The following is a 19,247-nucleotide window of genomic DNA, read 5'->3' on the forward strand; positions in this document are numbered from 1 at the left end:
TTTAGAAAATGACAAGAGGACTTTTTGACATTTCTGAAGCTTATTTTTCCCTCAAATTTTTTTGAAACAGGAAATTTGTGACGTTCTGGTTTTGACTAATTGGCATTTTCTGATTAAAAAAGTTTAGTCCAAAAATTCATGCCCAGCTCTCGTGATGGTGATCTGGAAACAGCAGCATTATTCCTGGGGCTACACCCTATGTGACAGTGGGAATGGGAGCCAATGGAAAACTGAAAACATTTCTGTTGTATTAATATAACATTGTATCTTAAAATGTTCCAATTAGAGTTAAATAAAAACAGAGGGGAAGAGAAATTAAGCAGCAAGGGTAATTGGTGGAAAGAGATGTTGAAATTTGAAATGAGCTAGGGCATCGATGAGGCAAAGAGATACAGAAAGGCTGTTCCAGGGTGCAGTAGCTGCAAGGGAGAAGATTCTTATACCAGTATAAATCTGAGGTAGCGGGGGGAGCGGGGAAGAGATAGGAGGAGGATGCAAAGTGCTTGAAGAATCTATTATTCTATCATAATGTGCTATTGTCAATAGTTCTTAAACAAAATTATTTTCATGTGAAATTACACAGAAGAGAGCCATATTCTCTGCTGGTATAACTCTGACTTCTTGCAGTAAACACATGGTTCTTACTAGTGTAAAGTGAGAGGAGAATCAGGCATAGTAAGTTGTATACTACTTTAAAGTCAGTTTTCTAGCAAAAACAAAGAGTGACTGTGGCTTTTTTCTCCTTGCTAAAACATGAGAAAAGTCAGGAACAACAACATCTGGAGGCTTACACAACTGCAGAAAAAATACCTCATTGTAACAACAACATATCACAAGGGACGAAAGCATTCCTTATATTATAGATCCAAATCTAGGTCAGAGTCAGTGTTTCATTAGTATTTCCATTGTCACAACATGTTTGAACAGGGAGAAACTTAAGTAATTGTTTGGCTTCATACGCCACTGGCTTTCACACTGCTTATAAAATTGAACATTGTAGACAAAACTTGTCATCCCCATTTAACAAGAGGAATAGCTTTCCTTTTCAGTAGATTTTCCTGTAAGCACAGAGCTCCACTCGGTGTCACATGTAGCCATTTACAGATTTAGAAGGTTTTTCAGTAGGTTCAAAAAGTTCATTTGTAGTGAATGATGAGCTATTAGAAACTTGCAACAGGATATTAATATATTGTGATAAATGGGCTGATTAGCTGCTCCTAAGCTGTACTTCTGACTGCATTGCATGTAGGAACATAGAATTGCACACTGGATGGATCAGTGTGGCCCATCTAGTCCATTATCTTGACAGTGACCTGTGCCAGAAGCTTCAGAGGATGGAGAGCCCCCCACAGAGGAAACACTATCCCCCAGTAGTTAGAGATTGACATATACCCTCAAGCATGAGAGTTTAAATCTCCTCTGAAATTGCTTCTTTGTTGGCATTTTTAGATCCTTGCTATAACTCTGGATAATCTTACCTATATAAATGACAAATCCTTTTTTGGGTCCCACTTGTGAGAGTAGAACAGCAACCTTTAAAAAGTGACAGCAAAAGGGTACAGCTTCCATATCATATCTCCCATTCATTAGAATTAGAATTCACAAACAACTTCATCTCCCTTCAGGAACCAAAGATGTCAAACAGGCAGAAAATATAGCACACACTAATAAGCAAAAAGGTACCACAGCACTGAAAGGAAATAGAATCTCTTTTTTAGTGGCATGTTAAAGTATGTGGAGAAGGGTGGCTGATGGTTCAGAGAACCATCATTTGAGCTCCTGCTCTGCATAGATTTATGTGCTAATAAAAATGAGATTACATTTCCTTTCAATGCAGTGGTAGCACCTGATTTATTTTGCTTGTTAATCTCACTGCATTTTCTGTTTGCAATTTTTGATTCCTCAGTGAACCTGGAGCGATCTTTGAAATGGCAAACCCATTATAATTTGTATTAAAGTATCTCCTAGAGGCCGCTATCAAGTTCAGGACCCCATTACGCTAGGTATTGTACAAACACACAAGCCCTGTCTACATAAGCAAGTTGAACTGATTTACCTTAATGTAGACTGATTTAGTTAAGTCAATGTAGACTCCTTTTGTGGATACTCTGAAGTCAGTTTTAGAGCATCATATATCAATGTAATTAAGGTAAACAACTTCAGATAATTTGTTATAAGGGACACAAACCAATTTTCAGATTCTGCACACAGGTGGGATGCACCAGTTTAACTTGCTTCAAAACTGATTTAGTGAAATAATTATAATTTGTGTGTGTGGACAAAGCTGTAGTAGACAGTCCCTGCCCTGAAGAGTTTACAATCTACAAAAGCAAAGGGTGATTGGGGAACAAGTGCAGTGGCTTACCCATGGTCAACCCAGCAGGGCAGTTTCAGAATTCAATTCTCCCAAGTCCCAGTCCTGTGCTGCCAGGCACTAGACTGCACTGCTTTCCATACGCCAGATATTCATGTCTTGGCTTCCTTTTTAAGATGTCAGAGACCACCAGCGGCCTGTCAGCAGGCAGCGACTAAGCAATACAAGTTGGTATATTTTATTATTCAGAATATTCAGCATTGTGTTGCATGAGTGATTTCTAAGCAAGCCAGTGTACTGCTGTCAGTACTTATCTTCTACAAATCTGTAGTCTATGCCTTGGTCTTACTTTGTAATATGAGCAATATAATCTTTTAACAGCAGGGAAATAAATGCAAGTGCTGAAAGATCTGTGCTTATTCAGATAAGACTACTGTAATGTTCTGTTAGAGGACAGTTGAGCTGGTTTGGGGAGTCCAGCAATCAGGAAGTTCATGGTAGGAGACATCTAATTAAAACTCATTTCTCAGCATATTGCCAGTAGCAGACAGTTGACTAAAAAAGAAAACAGGGAGAGAGCTACTGGAGGGAGGAGAGGTTAATCAAACTACCTGTGCTTTGGAGACTGTAGGGGGAAAGAGGATTCGAAAATATGAATAAATAGCTAGTTCTCAGTATAGACGAAGGTTAGTAGTGAGGAGTCAGTGGGATCAGTAGTTCAGAATGTTTATTAATGGACTGGAGAGGAGGGGCAGAGGGAGGTCAATGAGTACATGACAATATTTGCTGATGGCAAAAATTATTTCTCAAGCAGGACCTAGAAAAATTAAAATTAATAGGCAATGGAGTTACATATTAAATTCCTCACAGGCAGCTATGAGGGAATGCACATTGGAAGGAACATTTAAAATGTTTGTCCACATTGAGCAGTACTGAATTAATTGTAAGCTTTCAGGGGGAAAATCCAGGAGTCATGATGAATAGCTCAATGCACTGTACTGCCAAAAAGGTGAAATGAACAACAGAAGCCACTTGAGAATAATTCAGAAAATTATTACAGCACCACTGTATCTATCAATAAGACAGCACATCGTCCTCTTGAACATTGCATTCTGTTTTGGTTACTTTGTGACATAAAGGACATAGCAAATGTAAAGAAAAAAATCAGGAGAAACTAGAAACAAAATGGGTAAACTCCTGGAGAAGATTGCATAGGAGGGATTAAAGCAACCTCTGGGGACCAGCAGTTTAGTAAATGCTCCAGCCTAATCTGTATATAATATTACACCAGAAGTTGGTATTGTTAAACAGAGATTTTCACTCTAATATAAGGACACGCTGGCTTGTCTTTCTTGGGCTGGGGATTGGCTTTTTTGCTGAGCAGGAAGTAAACCCAGAGCAGCTTCCCAGGGATCCAGTAGGACGTCCCATCATGCACCAGGCTGGTATAAAACACGCCACTGGTGAAGCTTTTTACTGCGATGACATTCGTGCTGTGGATGAAGAGCTCTTCTTGACTGTGGTAACCAGTTCCAGAGCCCATGCAAAGATTGTGTAAGTGCATAAATGCCTGAAAGAAAAGTATAACCATGAACGCATTGGTTGAGATTTTCAGAGCAGTGTAGGGCATTTAGATGCACAACTTTCCCTAGATTGCTTTGAAAATCTCAGCCAATCTGATTTGTAACAGAGGATAGACGCTCAGAGCATTCTGATGGTGGAATACTAATCTGAATACCAGCTCAGCATTTTTGTAAGGTTTGAGCTGCTCACAAAAGATGCACTGGTATAACTAAGATTGCCCTGAGTTAGTTAAACCAATGCAGTTTGGACACTCATGTCAGTTTAAACCTGGTTTACAGCAGTTTAGCTTGTGTGTTAACAGATGCAAACTAAATTGTTGTAAAATGTGTTTAAAATTAATTCAGAGTTTAACTAAAATCACCCCATTAATTAAACTAATGTACTAAATATTTGTACTTGTCATCAAGTAATCTGGTTGCATTATTGATTCTACCACTCTGTGCCACAGATCTCTTCTCCATCTAATGCAGAAGAGATTGACACACCCAACCTTCTTTTGTGTTTCAGAACTACACCAGTAAATCTCTGACCTAACACTATTTTACTAATTTATAATTTCATCAGAACACTGTGTGCTAATTACATATCTCTTTAGCATTGGCATTAGCCAGGAGATGGTACCTAAATTTGCAGGATTAATGAAACTTTTGGTATTTAGATAATACAAATCTTGGTCTGAAATCCCTTGGTTTGATTTGTATGTTATACTATCCAGGCAGAATACATATGTAGACTCAAACAAGTGAGAAAGCGTCTGAGCTCTTCTCACAGTCTACAACACATGTATTTGTTTTTAACATTCAGTTACAATACAAGATTCTCTCTTGCTTTGGGACAAAGGTGTACCTTGTAGAGGATGGGACCAAACAGAGTTCTTTCTGTCTCTACCAAAAGAGCTGGAGTGCACAGCAAGGGGTTGGGTGTTTCATAGGTGATATTTCTCTATGGAGCAAATGAGCCACTGCCATCCTCTCCACCACAATTCCTCTGTCTCTAATGTGGGAAAGGAACAGTGACTTTCTTATTACAAAGCAAGCCTTTTCTGTAAGGGAAACAGCTCACCTACAGCCTTCCCTTCCCTCTATCCGATCTTGTTATCTCTAAGGAGGATAAAGACAGTGACCAGCAGTTGTCTGACAAAGAGCTATGTGAGAGCAGAGTCTTGTGGCACAGGCTACCTATATATGTATTGTATCGTCTTACTTCACATGCAACACTGTGTGGAGCTAACTACTTTATACTTTCCCCCTAGATCGATTGATACATCAGAGGCCCTCAAAGCACTAGGAGTGTTTGATATTATAACCGCTCAGGATGTCCCAGCCACAAACGAGTTCTACTATTACAGTGATCCAGAGGTTATATTCGCAAAAGATAAGGTATAAAGTGTCTGTCAGTAGCTAAGATTTTTCTTTGGTGATGTCTTTTTGATCCTTGATTTATAATTAAAATAAACAGGAACAATATTGACTCTTGAATCTTTGTAGCATGTGTATGTTGGGAATTATTTTGGCTGCTCTGAGTCAACTTTGTAGTTCTTTTTCCATTTCCTTTCTAAGTATCAAAATAACTAAACTCTGTTACATACCTCTTTAAACCAGATGAATCAGACTAGTCAGGATATAGGGTAATCTTTTCTAAAGAACCTGATGGTATGTCTACACAGCAGTTTGGGAGTGAGGGGCTGAGCGCAGCACATGTAGACATACCCAAACTAGCTTTAATCTAACTAGTGTGAGCACCAGTATCAGTGCAGCCGTGACAACATGGGCTTCAGTGTGGGCTGGGCTGCACAAGTCCACACTGGGTATTTACTTGGACAGCTAGACCACACTTAAGTCTGTGTTACTGTGGCTTCACTGCTATTGGTGCATGAGCTAGGTAGGTTGAAGTCAGTTCAGATATGTCTACACATGCTACACTCACACCTCCAATCACAATGTAGATATCTTCTGAGTCACATAGCCTCCCAAGTCTCATTTTTACAAGTGACTCTGGCACTTGGGAGCCTGTTTCATGGGAAGTCCATAGGACTTAGGTTCCTAAGTCACTTAGGGACTTTTGAAAATGCTGTGCTTGATTCCAAATAACATTGATACTTCTCCTAATATATTGGTTTAGGGGAAGGTTTATAGCAAATAAAAAGCATTAAACCAAAGCAAAAATTAGAAAGGGAATCGTGAACACTATTCATTTGAGTCCAGGATTTCAGTAAGCACACGTGGGGATCATTTGAATACAGGAAGTATTTCCACTGTACTTTGCAGGTAATTTGCGTGGGTCAGATTGTCTGTGGTGTGGTTGCGGATTCAGATGTCCATGCCAAACAAGCAGCTGCAAAAGTGAAGATAGAGTATGAAGATCTGGAGCCAGTGATCCTGACTGTTGAGGTAATAATTAGCTTCATCCTTCTTGCTTTTTCATCTTGGGCAGGGAAAGCAGCTGTTTACTCTTCACTTGCTATTTACTTTTTTTTCATAACAAGTGAATTGTGACTAATTGGATATTTTTTTTTAAGGATTAAGGGCAAAATTTTTGCTGTCACTTATGCTAGTACATCCCCAATGATGTCAATGTAAAAAGAGCAGAATTTGGCCAAGTTTCCACTTGCACTTGGTTGGTTAGTTAGTTCTTAAGGAAGATCCTCACTTCCGCATATAGTAACAAACAGGGATCTTTCACATCTAAGTATTCCCCTGCCTGTTCCTTTCTGGGATTATGATGTGTTCTTGCTCTCTCTTCAGGCCATACCAACTGCTCCAGGAAAGCGGTTCTTGGAATTACCCAGTGAATGACAACAATTCAGAATTCCTGATCTGGGAACTCTGCCTAAAAATAGGGGCAGGTTAAAATTAAATGGGGCCTGTTCTCCCCCATTTCACTGCTTAAATAAATAAAATATTAGCAACCTCTCACAGATCTCAGTGGGTTGACGTACAGGGCAGATTTTGACGTATACTTTAGAGCCTAGTTCAGACCAGCAACTCGTGTATTAGAGACTTGCTTTGTTATGTGGCAGTTGAGAACTTGTCTTTGTTTAGAGTAGCCATTACTGTTGGGGAGTTTGACTGAAGTGTATGCCCCCCTGATGTGATAGAGACTGGCTTGCATATCAGGAGAAGAAAAGCATTGTGAAGCAAAACTCGTGCTGATTATTCCTATCTTAACCATATGTCCAGTCTCTTTCTGTTCCATCTTGGTCACTTACAAGATCTGTTCCTCACCACAAACCAGACTTCCCTTTTTGTCCTAGGGAGAGTCCTACTGGACAGCTGTCAAATAGCCTTTGGGGAAATAGTGTAATTAATAAAATACCTCTGCACTAGCATTGTGTGGGAAAGCAGAGGTCATCAGTAATGCAAGATTGAGTCACAGCAACATTTTCTTGTCCAATGTATAAAATCCTAAACTTCTGAAATACTGTGATGGAATTTGGTAGTCTGATAACTCTCTGTACCCATTTCCCCATATCTTTATGTAAGGTGCATGGCAATCATATTGGTAATAAAATGCTTGGGGAAAAAAAAGAGAATATTTAAAATTCTCAAACTTGTGTGTGTTTTCTCCACCACTGCAGGAGGCTATAAAGCACAATTCATTCTTTGAGCCACAAAGAAGACTAGAACAAGGAAATGTTGATGAAGCATTTGAAACAGTTGATCAAATACTTGAAGGTAAAGTGCAGAATGTGTTGGGTGGATGGCGGGAGGTTTATGAGAGCTTCTGCCAGTTTGAAGTCTGATACAAGCCAAATGGATCTGGGCAAAATGGAAATTGTCAAATCTTCATCAAAATTTATAGGGACAGACTTTCAAAGAGTGGAACTTAAATTGCTCCTTCCCATGTCCCTTAAGTGCAATTGATGTACTATGCCTATTAGGCAACACCAGTACAGCACTACTATCTGATTAATTTATGAGAAAAAATATAATCCTACCATTATTTATCATGGACTTTCCTGTCTCTGTTTTACCATGATACAAAAGTGACAATCTACAATATGGAAATGTTGATCCAGAATACGTGGTGGGGCTTTGGAGTTGCAGGGCTCAGATCCTCAGCTGGTGTAAACTGTCATAGCTCAGTTGAAACCAATCAGGTGACTAACAACAGCTGACATGCCCTGCAGAATTTGGATTTTACCCTCCAGTTATTGTGTTCCCTTTCAACCACCAATTCCTCCCTTTCTTCCTCAGCATCAGACAAGGCCTGTTTGGTGCTGATCCTGAACAACCACGAATAGCACTTCCCTTCCACAAAAAAATTCCTGTATTCCATGTCTGATATGATTAACACAAGCTGGTTCAAGATCCTGTCAACACTCTCAAGCCTTCCACATTCCAGACTCAAGACGCTTAGCTCGATATTGACAATATGTGTGGCAGATTACCTGGTAGTGTAAATTGGCACAGTTCTGTTGATATCAATGGAGCAGGGCCAGTTTACACCAGCAGAGAGTTTGGCTCATATTTTTATGCTAGGTGTTGCACCTGCTGCAGCTGGTTTCTCTTGCCTGGTTGCACCTTAACAAGGGTAGCACCAGCAGCTGAGTTGATCAAGTACATTGAATGTTATATTTTGTGTAATGTGCATACTTGGCCTAGCCTCCTCATTCCTCCCCCTTTTACCACCCAGCCTATCAGCAGCACTTGAGTCTTTATCTTTGGAACAGGGGAGATCCATATCGGGGGACAGGAACATTTTTACATGGAGACTCAGTGTGCACTTGTTGTACCAAAAGGAGAGGATAAAGAAATGGATGTATATGTGTCAACCCAGCATCCAGCACTTATCCAGGTAATGGAGAGCCTTTTTAGGCAATTCTTTAAAGACTTTTTATGTGTGGTTTGAAAATCCATCTTCAACAGTTTGTGATGCAGTAGGAACATGTGAATTACACTGTTGGGTTATCCAATGTCCGTTGCTCTCTAGTTCACCAGTAGCATGCCAGCTCAGCACCACTGACCCATCAGCTGTGCACTGATCTTTCTGACACCAAGGTAAAGAGTGGGTAAAAGCCCTTCAGTCGCCTCTGAAAGTAGTCTGTGCTCCAGGGCATGATCCTTTAAGGTACCGAGTTCTCCCTATGAAGTGCTTAGCATGCTCCACTCCCATCTTCTTCAGTGCTTTGTACATGCATTAGCTGGGGTGGTGACAACTGCCTGAAATATAAAGGGGAAACCCACAAAACCTAACATGAGAGAGGTAAGGTTGGTGAGGTGATATCTTTTATTGGACTAACTTCTGGTGAAAGAGACAAGCTTTCAAGCTCCACAAAGTTCGTCTTCACATCGGTGCTGACTCCATGGGTGCTCCAGGGGTGGAGCACCCACAGGGAAATATTAGTGGGTGCTCCACACCCACTAGCAGCCAAGCTCCCCCCTCTTCCTCCCCCCCAGCACTCTGCATACCTGCTCCTCCCCCTCCCTCCCAGCGCTTCCTGCCCCCAACTGCCTAACAGCTGTTTGGCGTGCTTAGGACTTTCCAGGAGGGAGGGGGAGGAGCAGGGACGTGGCATGCTCAGGGGAGGAGGTGGAGAATAGTCAGGGCAGGGGTGAGGACTTGGGGGAAGGGGTGGAATGGGGGTAGGGCAAGGAAGTGCAGGGGTGGGAAGAGGCAGGGCAGAGGCGGGGCCGAGCACCCACTGGGCAGAGGGGAAGTCAGTGCCTATGCTTCTTCCGGTCTGGGCTAAAACCTAGAATTGCAGAATTATCTCATCTTAGCTACACATATGGCTTGTAAAGCAGAATGCATTTTGAACAAAATGCTGAGATTTTGTATTAGGTGTATTTTTGCCCATTGTTCAGCTCCTATTTTCTATGTTACTTTTATATCATTGATAACAAAAATCTGCATTCTTTCTTGGTTGTGTTTCGTAAATGTCAATCAGCCCTATATTGGAAACAAACATTTTATCTTCTGTGACTAATAAGGCCTTAGATTATTAAAACCAAACATTTAAAAAATTGAATGTCCTTATTATGGATTTTGCTTACTTCCTGACTTTCTCTCAGCTTGGACAATTGTCTATAGCCAGTTTCACTTTCAGGTTCTCCATGTTGCAGTATTTGGGTGCAAATGTTGTCTGGGGGGTATTTATTTGTTGAAAAATAGATGTTTCCATGGGTATTAGAAAGAAAATCATGGAGACATAACTTGGTCTTTTCTATAAACTTTTTTTTGCAAAACTTAAATTTGGGCCAGATTTGAGCTGACAGGGTCCCTTTAAAATTGCAATGGTATAAAAAAGGGATATTGACTTTACAGGAAATGGTGGCTTCGTGTTTAGGGATTCCAGCCAATAGGATCATGTGCCATGTAAAAAGAATCGGTGGAGCTTTCGGTGGGAAAGTAGGGAAAGCTGGTCTGTTGGCATCTGTTGCTGCAGTGGCAGCAAACAAGTAAGTGTGGCTCCCTGTTGTAAGAGGGAAAAGGAGAGGAATAAATATTACCCGCCAGGTCCCTTCCCTTCCCAGAGATGCTCTCTCTATACTACAAGCCACAAAAACCTGTCAGTTATATTTGACTCTGCTCTTGAAGGGTTATAAACTGGGCTGAGGTGATGCAGAACTATAAACAGAACTGAGACTGGTGTCAGCCAGAAATGCTCTCAAAACTCTTGACAAGCTTATGGGGTGCTACCCACCTGTCAAATTGGGACCTTGTCCACACATAGGGGTTGTGCTGACCTTGCCACATCAGTTTCAAAATTGATTTGAAGTGCAACTTTCTGGTGCAGACACACTCATTTTGGTTTTAAGAGTGTTATATTGATTTAGCCTAGGTTGATTCCTTACTGACTCGAGCTAAATTGATATAAGGCATTCTTAAAACCAAAATAAGTGTCTACACAAGAAAGTTGCACTTAGTTAACTCACTGTTTTTCAAAAAGGGAAAAGAATATTCTCTTTCATGGGTCTGGACCCAGCAAAGGACATAAGTAGTGCATACTTTATGCACAAGTAATCCTATTAAAATTAAGCAGGTGCTTCAGTCCATCCCTGTTCACCAAAACACTTAAATTGATGCTTAAATTTAAACACATCCTTTGTACTCTGCTAGATTTGGGCCCCTGGGAAATAGCTATCCTTTTAGTAGCATCCATAACTTCGTCTGAAGCATAACTCTTCTTTCCCCCCCCTTTTTTTCCCCATTTTTAATTTAGAACTGGTCATGCAGTTCGTTTTATCCTGGACCGGGGGGATGATATGTTAATCACAGGGGGCCGACACCCTCTCATTGGAAAATATAAAGTAAGTGGAACAAAAATGCTGTGCCCAACCCATCAGTCCACTTTATGTGAATTGGATTTTGCCAATACCACCAGTTAAGATTAAGATTTTGTCCTGGTTATTTTTTTAGTAAAAGTCACAGACAGGTCACAGACAAACAAAAATTCACAAAAGCCTCAGTAGCTCAGAGCTCCAGGGTCCCCACCACTGCAGTGGCTCAGAGCCCGAGACCCTCATCACCCACAGCAGCTCACAGCTCCAGGGCCTCTGCTGGCTGACAGTTCTAGCCATCCCACTTCAGGGAACAGGGCTGAAGCTGAAAATATCAGAGGTTTCTGAAAGTAACCGAATCCATGATCTCTGTGACAAAATCTTATCCTTACTACTAGTTAATGTTGTTAACTAGTCGGTCTATTAATGCAAACGGCTCTATTAATTCAGCCTTAATGTGAAACTCTTAGTCAGGAAATTCAGAGGTAAGGTCTGCTAAACAACTTTAACTCTGTCTCCTCACTTGTGCCTACATCTCTGATTTCATTTCTTTCTACTCTTTGCATATCTTCTTACCATAATTTCTTTCTCTCTGGAAACTGGAAGGCATAAAGAGTCCTTGGCCCAACAAAGTTTCTCTGCACAGGTTTACACTTGAGGTCTTGCTGTGCGCAGGTTCAAACAGAAGAACCACTAGGTTTTTATATAAACACAGAATCAGTCAGGAAAAACAGCACCTCTGGTTACAGCCCAGCCCTCCAGCTACTGAAGACAACGTCTACTTCGCCCAAGGCCTCTTTCTGACCTGATTATTAGTAAAAACTTTTATAGAAGGTACTGGCTTCTTATCAGCAGTGATGGACAAGGTAGCCTGTTCGGTTCTTAACTTGGGCAATGCTGACTTAAATCAATAAAAAAAGGTAGAATCTATAAACATAAGAGTTAGAAAACCTTTGGCTGTCAGGGCTTTCATCTCTCTCTACCTCCCTTGTACTTCCAGAGGGTTATAAGTGTCTCAGAGGCAGCCTGATATGAACACCTCTGGTAGAGAATTGTTATCCTCTTCAAGTCCCAAGCTCATCTGCTTCTTCTCAGCCTGTTCCTCCCTCTTTATACCTGAGCTTCCCCTCATTAGCTACAGCAGCTGTGCGCTTGTCTCTTCATAATTGACATTTCCCACAGCTGAGCCAGCATGGGGTAGTTTTTGCTGACTGCAGATAGGAAGGATTCTTAACCCCTTCCTGCCTGTGTTTTATGTTGGGTTTGTAGACCACATAACACCTCCATTAGTCCTCCCGGGATCCCAAAGGTTGGTGTACTGCTCTTGATTTGCTAGATGCCTATTTCCAAGTGGCTATCCCCACCAGAGCTACAAAAGATTCCTCAGGTTTGTGATGGCAGACCTTTTAGTACCAGTTTACAGTCCCTCCCTTTTAGCCAATCATCAGCTCCCAGAGTGTTTATAAAATGCATGACTAAGGTAGTAGCTCACCTCAGGAAGACTGGCATTAAGGTATTCATGTATCTGGATGACTGGTTATTTTGAAGTTGTTCCAGGAACAGGTGGAGGGTAGCCTTATTGGGATCCAGTCTCTGTTCAGCTAGCTGGGCCTGACTATAAACAAGGACAAATCAACTCTTTACCCAGTGTAAAGAATTAAATTCATTAGGGCAGTACTCAGTGCAGCAGTGGAAATGGCTTCTTTTCCACAGGCCAGGTTTCAGGTTATTCTAGCTCTTTGCAACTCCTCCAATCCCACCCTCAGACTATTTTAAGAACTTGTCTGAGGCTTTTGGGGCATATGGCCTTTTGAATGTATGTGACTCAACATGCCAGACTTCACCAAAGGTGCTTGCAGGAATGGTTGAAGTCAGTCTCTTGTCAATCAAGATACCTACTGGACATGCTGATTCACACGCCAGGGTTCTGTCCTTATTGGACTAGTAGAGAAACCATTCTAATATCTACCAGAGTACCTTTCTCACCTCCCCTTCCCACCATGCTCTGGTCACAGACTCATAGGCTTTAAGGTCAAAAGAGACCATCGTGATCATCTGATCTGACATCCTGCAGGCCAGAGAACCAATGAAGTTTTTTGTTCCCAGTGCTCCCCTGGGAGGGCTGTTCCAGAACTTCACTCCACTGGTGGTTAAGAACCTTCATCTAATTGCAAACCTAAACTTGTTGATGGCCAGTTTATACCCATTTGTTCTTGTGACCACATTGGCGCGTAACGTTAACTCCTCTCCCTCTCTGGTACTTATCCCTCTGATATATTTGCATAAGAATGGCCATACTGGGTCAGATCAATGGTCCATCTAGCCTAATATCCTGTCTTCCGACAGTGGCCAATGCCAGGTGCTTCAGAGGGAATGAACAGAACAGGTAATTATCAGGTGATCCATCTCCGGTTGCCCATTCCCAGCTTCTGGCAAAGAGAGGCTACGGACACCATCCCTTCCTATCCTTGCTAACAGCCATTGATGGATCTATCCTCTATGAATTAATCTAGTTGTTTTTTGAACCCTGTTATAGGCTTGGCCTTCACAACATCCTCTGGCAAAGTTCCACAGGTTGACTGTGCGTTGTTTGAAGAAATACTTCCTTTTGTTTGTTTTAAACATGTGCCTATTAATTTCACCCCTAGTTCTTGTGTTATGAGGAGTAAATAACACTTCCTTATTTACTTTCTCCACACCAGTCATGATTTTATAGACCTCTTTCATATCTCCCCTTAGTCGTCTCTTTTCCAAGCTGAAAAGTCCCAGTCTTATTAATCTCTCCTTGTATAGAAGCTGTTTCATACCCCTGATCATTTTTGTTGCCCTTTTCTGAACCTTTTCCAATTCCAATTTTTTTTTTAAGACAGGGCAACCACATCTGCATGCACTATTCAAGATGTGGGTGTACCATGGATTTATATAGTGGCAATATGATATTTTCTGTCTTTTTTTCTGTTCCTTTCCTAATGATTCCCAACATTATTAGTTTTTTTGACTGCTGCTGCAGCACATTGAGTAGATGTTTTCAGAGAACGATCCAGAATGACTCCAAGATCTCTTTCTTGAGTGGTAAAGCTAATTTAGACCCCATCATTTTATATGTATAAATTTGGATTATGTTTTTGCTATAAATTGGGGACTTACTTTGCATTACTTTGCCATTATCAACATTGAATTTCATCTGCCATTTTGTTGCCCAGTCATCCAGTTTTGTCCCTTTGTAACTCTTTGCAATCTGCTTTGGACTTAACTATCTTGAGTTGTTATGCATCATCTGCAAATTTTGCCATCTGTTTACCCCCCTTTTCCAGGTCATTTATGAATATGTTGTACAGTACTGGTCCCAGTACAAACCGCTGTGGGACACCACTATTTACCTCTCTCCATTCTGAAAACTGACCATTTATTCCTACCCTTTGTTTCCTATCTTTTAACCAGTTACTGATCCATGAGAGGGCCTTCCCTCTTAGCCCATGGCACCTTAGAGAGAGCAATCATCTTCCCTCAGTCTTTTGGTTATGCTAAACAAGCCAAGCTTTTTGCGTCTCCTCTCATAAAGTAGGTTTTCTATTCCTCGGATCATCCTTGTAGCCCTTCTCTGCACCTGTTCCAGTTTGAATTCATCTTTCTTAAACATTGGAGACTAGAATTGCATACAGCATTCCAGACAAGGTCTCATCAGTGCTTTGTATAATGGTACTAAGACCTCCTTGTCTCTGCTGGCAATACCTCAACTGAGGCATCCTAGGACTGCATTATCCTTTTTTATGGCCACATCACATTGGCAGCTCATAGTCATCCTCTGATCAACCTATACACCCAGGTCTTTCTCCTCTTCTGTCGCTTCCAAATGATATGTCCCCAGCTTATAGCAAAAATTCTTGTTGTTAGTCCCTAAATGCATAACTTTGCACTATTAAATTTCATCCTATTTCTATTACTCCAGTTCACATGGTTATCCAGATCATGTTGTTTGATATTCCTCCTCCATATTGGCGATATCTCCCAACTTTGTGTCATCCACAAATTTTATTAGCACATTCCCACTCTTTGTGCCAAGGTCAGTAATAAAAATGTTAAATAAGATTGTTCCCAAGACCAATCCCTGAGGAACTCCACTAGTAACATCCCTCAGCCTGATGGTTCTCCTTTCAGTATGACCCCTTGTAGTCTCCCCTTTAGCCAGTTCCTTGTCCACCTTTCAGTTCTCATATTAACCCCCTTCATCTCCAATTTAACTAATAATTTCCCATAGATTAGATCTACTACATTTCCTTTGTCTGAAAAATCAGTTATCTTCTCAAAGAAGGAGATCACGTTGGTCTGGCACAATCTACCTTTTATAAAATTATGTTGTATTTTATCCCAATTACTGTTAACTGCTATGTGCTTAACTACTTTCTCTTTCAAAATTTGTTCCAAGTTGCATACATATGTGTCTTCCTTAGATCAGAGTGCACATCTGGGGGCTTTCTGAGCTTAATGCCTGTAGACAGATGAAGAGTTATCTTTACACATAAATGTGCTGGAACGGAGGGCAATTCTCTGAGCATGTCAAGACTTTTTACATCAAATCAGGGACAAGGGTATGCACATCGTAACAGACAATTCTACAGCAATGTCCTACCTGAACAGACAGGGATTTGATCAGCTTTGCCAAGAGGCTGTCAGGCTGTGGAATTTCTGCATTTTGAACAAGATAATACTCAGGTTTCAGAGTAGCAGCCATGTTAGTCTGTATTTGCAAAAAGAAAAGGAGGACTTGTGGCACCTTAGAGACTAACAAATTTATTTGAGCATAAGCTTTCGTGAGCTACAGTTCACTTCATCGGATAATACTCAGTGTCTCATGTGCCAGGTCTTCAGAATTGCATGGCTGACCACCTCAGCAAGCGGTTCAGCAAGCGATTATTGGTTTCTGAGAACCGATGTAGTAAAAGCTGTCTTTCAGGCCTGGGGGAAACCCACCATAGATTTATTCACCATGAAGCAGAACAGAAAGTGCCATCAGTTCCTCTCCAGGGTGGGTCACAGCCTAGGGTCACTCACGTACACCGCCTTGCTCCAATGGATGTCGTGTGTGTTCCTTTGATTCCCACGGTAATCTTCACATTGAAACAGAACCATGCCACAATGATCTTATGTCACGGAGTCCCCAGGCGATGCTCCGGAACTACTCCATACGAAGCCAGTCTGGACTCTGGGGGAGCCTCCTCTCTGTGAGCAGACTGTCTCTAGGGCAAGAAGCTTACACAGCTTTGACCTTCCTGGGCCTGACCTCAGAGCATTCAGCATCCCCTTTTCACACCATGTGCTTCCCACAGTGAGTCCGCACAGGTTGGGCTCCTTGGGAAGCCAGAGGGCCCTGCACCCTAACTCCACAGTCAGACGTGACTCTCAGCCAGCCGGTTAAACAGAAGGTTTATTAGACAACAGGAACACTGTCTAAAACAGAGCTTGTAGGTACAGAGAACAGGACCCCTCAGTCAGGTCCATCATGGGGGAGTTAGGGAGCCCAGAACCCAGTTCTGGGCCTCCCTCTATTTCCCCAGCCAGCTCTAAACTGAAGCCCCCTCCAGCCCCTCCTCTGGCCTTTGTCTCTTTCCCGGGCCAGGAGGCCACCTGATCTCTTTGTTCTCCAACACCTTCAGTTGGCACCTTTGCAGGGGAGGGATCCAGACCATCAGTTGCCAGAAGACAGGGTGTTGGCTGTTCTCTGTGCAGATAGCATCACACTCACCCTCTAGGGCTCTGCAATAATCACAAACCCCTATCCCACTACCTAGATACTTAAGAAAGGCATAGGGGAAACTGAGGCACCCACACAGTATTTGGAGAAAACATTAAGAACATTCCAACTTCATCACATCTTAATAGCACCCGCTTGGCCAAGGCAGCAGTGATTTTCAGATCTCTAGAGGTTATCAGTTCAGCTGTTTCTGGTTCTACCTCAGAACAAGGACATTGTATTCTAGAATCACGGCCACCTTTTACATCTCAACCCTCATGACGTAGCTGCTGACTGGCTAGACTCTGAGGAAAAGGTTTGTTCACTGGCATCGTACTGAACAGCAGGAAGCAGTCCACCAGGATCCTTTACCTGCACAAATGGAAATGGTTCTTCCTCTGCAAAAGCCGCAGAATATACCCTCTTCAGAGACCCAGGCTCAAGATGTTCAAGAGTATTTGCTTCATCTGAAAGAGACAGGCCTGTCTGTCAGTTTTCTGAAAATGCACCTGCCTGCACTGTCAGTCTTTCACCCTCCAGTCCAAGGTCAGTCTGTATTTTCTAACCCTGTGACAATCTGATTTTTAAAAGGAATAAGCAGGCTTCATGCACCACTGAAAGATTCATCTTCTCCATGGAATTTGAACTTTGGTGTCATCAGTGCTAATGGGTCAACCCTTCGAACCTTTAGTTTGATAAGCCATTTCATACTTATCAGCTAAGCAAGTTTTTCTAGTGGACTTCACATGTGCTAGGAGAGCTGGAAAACTTCAGGCACTTACACAATTTTTTTATAAGGAGAAAGTTTCTCTGAGACCTCACCCCACATTCCTGATAAAGAAAGTCTCAGATTCCCATCTCAACCAGACCAATCACTTACCTACTTTCTTTCCCAAGCCACACATGGACAAGGATGAGGAAAGAGTTCATACAACGGACGTTCACTGGACCCTTACCTTTTATTTGAACAGGACTAAGCCCTTCCACTCCTCATCTTGGTTGATTGTTTCTTATGCGGAAAGGATGAGAGGGCTAGCGGTTCCAGCACAGAGGATTTCCAGTTGGATTACCTCTTGCATATCTATGTTTTATGACATTGTCAAATCTGTGCCACCTTTGAAACTGTCAGAACATTCTACAAGCCACAGTAGTTTTTCCTAAACAATACTCCAGCTGCTGCTATCAGCAAAGCCGTGACTTGGTCTTCAGGACGCACCTTTGCCAGGCATTATGCCATAGCATCAGCCTCCAGAGATGATTTAGGCTTTGGAAAGGCTGTTTCAGTAAACTGATCTCATCCTCTGTGCAGCACTGCTTGAAAGTCATCTAATGTGGAGCAGACACTCCAATCACTCAAAGAAAAAAGTGACTCATCTGTATGTAACTATTGTTCTTTGAGATGTGTTGTGCTTGTCTATTCCACAGCATTTCCTCCTTCCCCTCTACTTTGGAGTCAATTATCATTATGAATCCAGTGCGAAGGAACTGGAGTGGGTTGGGGAAGCTCTTCCCTTTGTGCCCCCGACTGAATATATGAGGATGCATGGGGCATGTACACTGCAAATCTCCAACTACAGTGCACTGGGTGCCCACACTTAATGTGGAATAGACATGTGCAACACAACTTGAAGAATACCATTTACTGCTCAGGTGAGTTATGGGGTTTTTTGTCAGTGGGTTCAAAGGGTATAGTCTGCGGCCTGCCCAGAGCAAGAACCAAGCTGCAGATCTGCTGAATAAGAAGATGCCATTTTTTAAAATCGCTTCTCAGAATAGAACTTCACTTTAAACATTAGCATTTACAGATTGGCACAGCACACTAATCAGCCATCTCCAGGGAAAGGCACAGGAGGACGTTAGACTTTCCAGCAACATCCCATTCCATTGAGGTGCACATTAGACAAAAGAAACTTGTGGTATGTACTGGACTGATGCAGGTCACAACTGGGAGTTTGGAAAGTCTGTTGCTTGAAACCATGGGGAAATGGGTTGTTAACAGCATTTTGCTTAAAAATGAGTGGCACAATATAGCCTTAATTGTGTAATTTACATTTAGTTGCAAAATGTATAACCTGTTCGTACTTGTGGGTTACAAATGGTGAGTAGATTCCTGCTAGCAGATTCTGCTGGCAAGTGAAACATTGACAGGGCCAACCCTGTGGTGGGAGCAGGGATCTGACCACGCCACAAACCCAATGTCTCTCTCCAACTTTCTCACAACCCAGGTACTCTCAGTGAGTACACAGGAAGGGGCTGCCTAGACTTGAGGTGGCTGGCCGTATATGTACTTTCTTAAACCAAAAAACTGACAAAATGAGTAAGATCAGCCCTGCTCAACCTTGGTGTTGGAAAAAAAGAGATGATGGTAATGTTTGTATTTATACTTTCTGTACTG

General features: G+C 41.9%; 1 protein-coding gene and 1 long non-coding RNA gene across 3 annotated transcripts in view; one reads left to right on the forward strand and one right to left on the reverse strand.

Annotated features, from left to right (window-relative positions):
• The window catches only part of LOC119863686 (aldehyde oxidase 1-like), an 88,223-nt gene that overhangs the window by 40,104 nt on the left and 28,872 nt on the right, over window positions 1-19,247 (forward strand). For both annotated transcript variants that reach the window (XM_038422439.2, XM_043505555.1), the window contains 7 exons: window positions 3,699-3,868; window positions 5,151-5,277; window positions 6,166-6,288; window positions 7,476-7,572; window positions 8,571-8,695; window positions 10,166-10,299; window positions 11,064-11,151. In XM_038422439.2, the coding sequence (XP_038278367.2) occupies window positions 3,699-3,868; window positions 5,151-5,277; window positions 6,166-6,288; window positions 7,476-7,572; window positions 8,571-8,695; window positions 10,166-10,299; window positions 11,064-11,151 (864 nt within the window). The remainder of the gene's footprint in view (window positions 1-3,698; window positions 3,869-5,150; window positions 5,278-6,165; window positions 6,289-7,475; window positions 7,573-8,570; window positions 8,696-10,165; window positions 10,300-11,063; window positions 11,152-19,247) is intronic.
• Window positions 8,017-12,207, reverse strand: LOC119863687. The gene is made up of 2 exons (XR_005295707.1): window positions 11,698-12,207; window positions 8,017-9,060 (listed from the first exon to the last, which is right to left on the reverse strand). It is a non-coding gene; the product is annotated as an uncharacterized LOC119863687 (long non-coding RNA).

Source organism: Dermochelys coriacea, chromosome 11 (assembly GCF_009764565.3).
Source record: "Dermochelys coriacea isolate rDerCor1 chromosome 11, rDerCor1.pri.v4, whole genome shotgun sequence".
NCBI classification, from domain to species: domain Eukaryota; kingdom Metazoa; phylum Chordata; order Testudines; family Dermochelyidae; genus Dermochelys; species Dermochelys coriacea.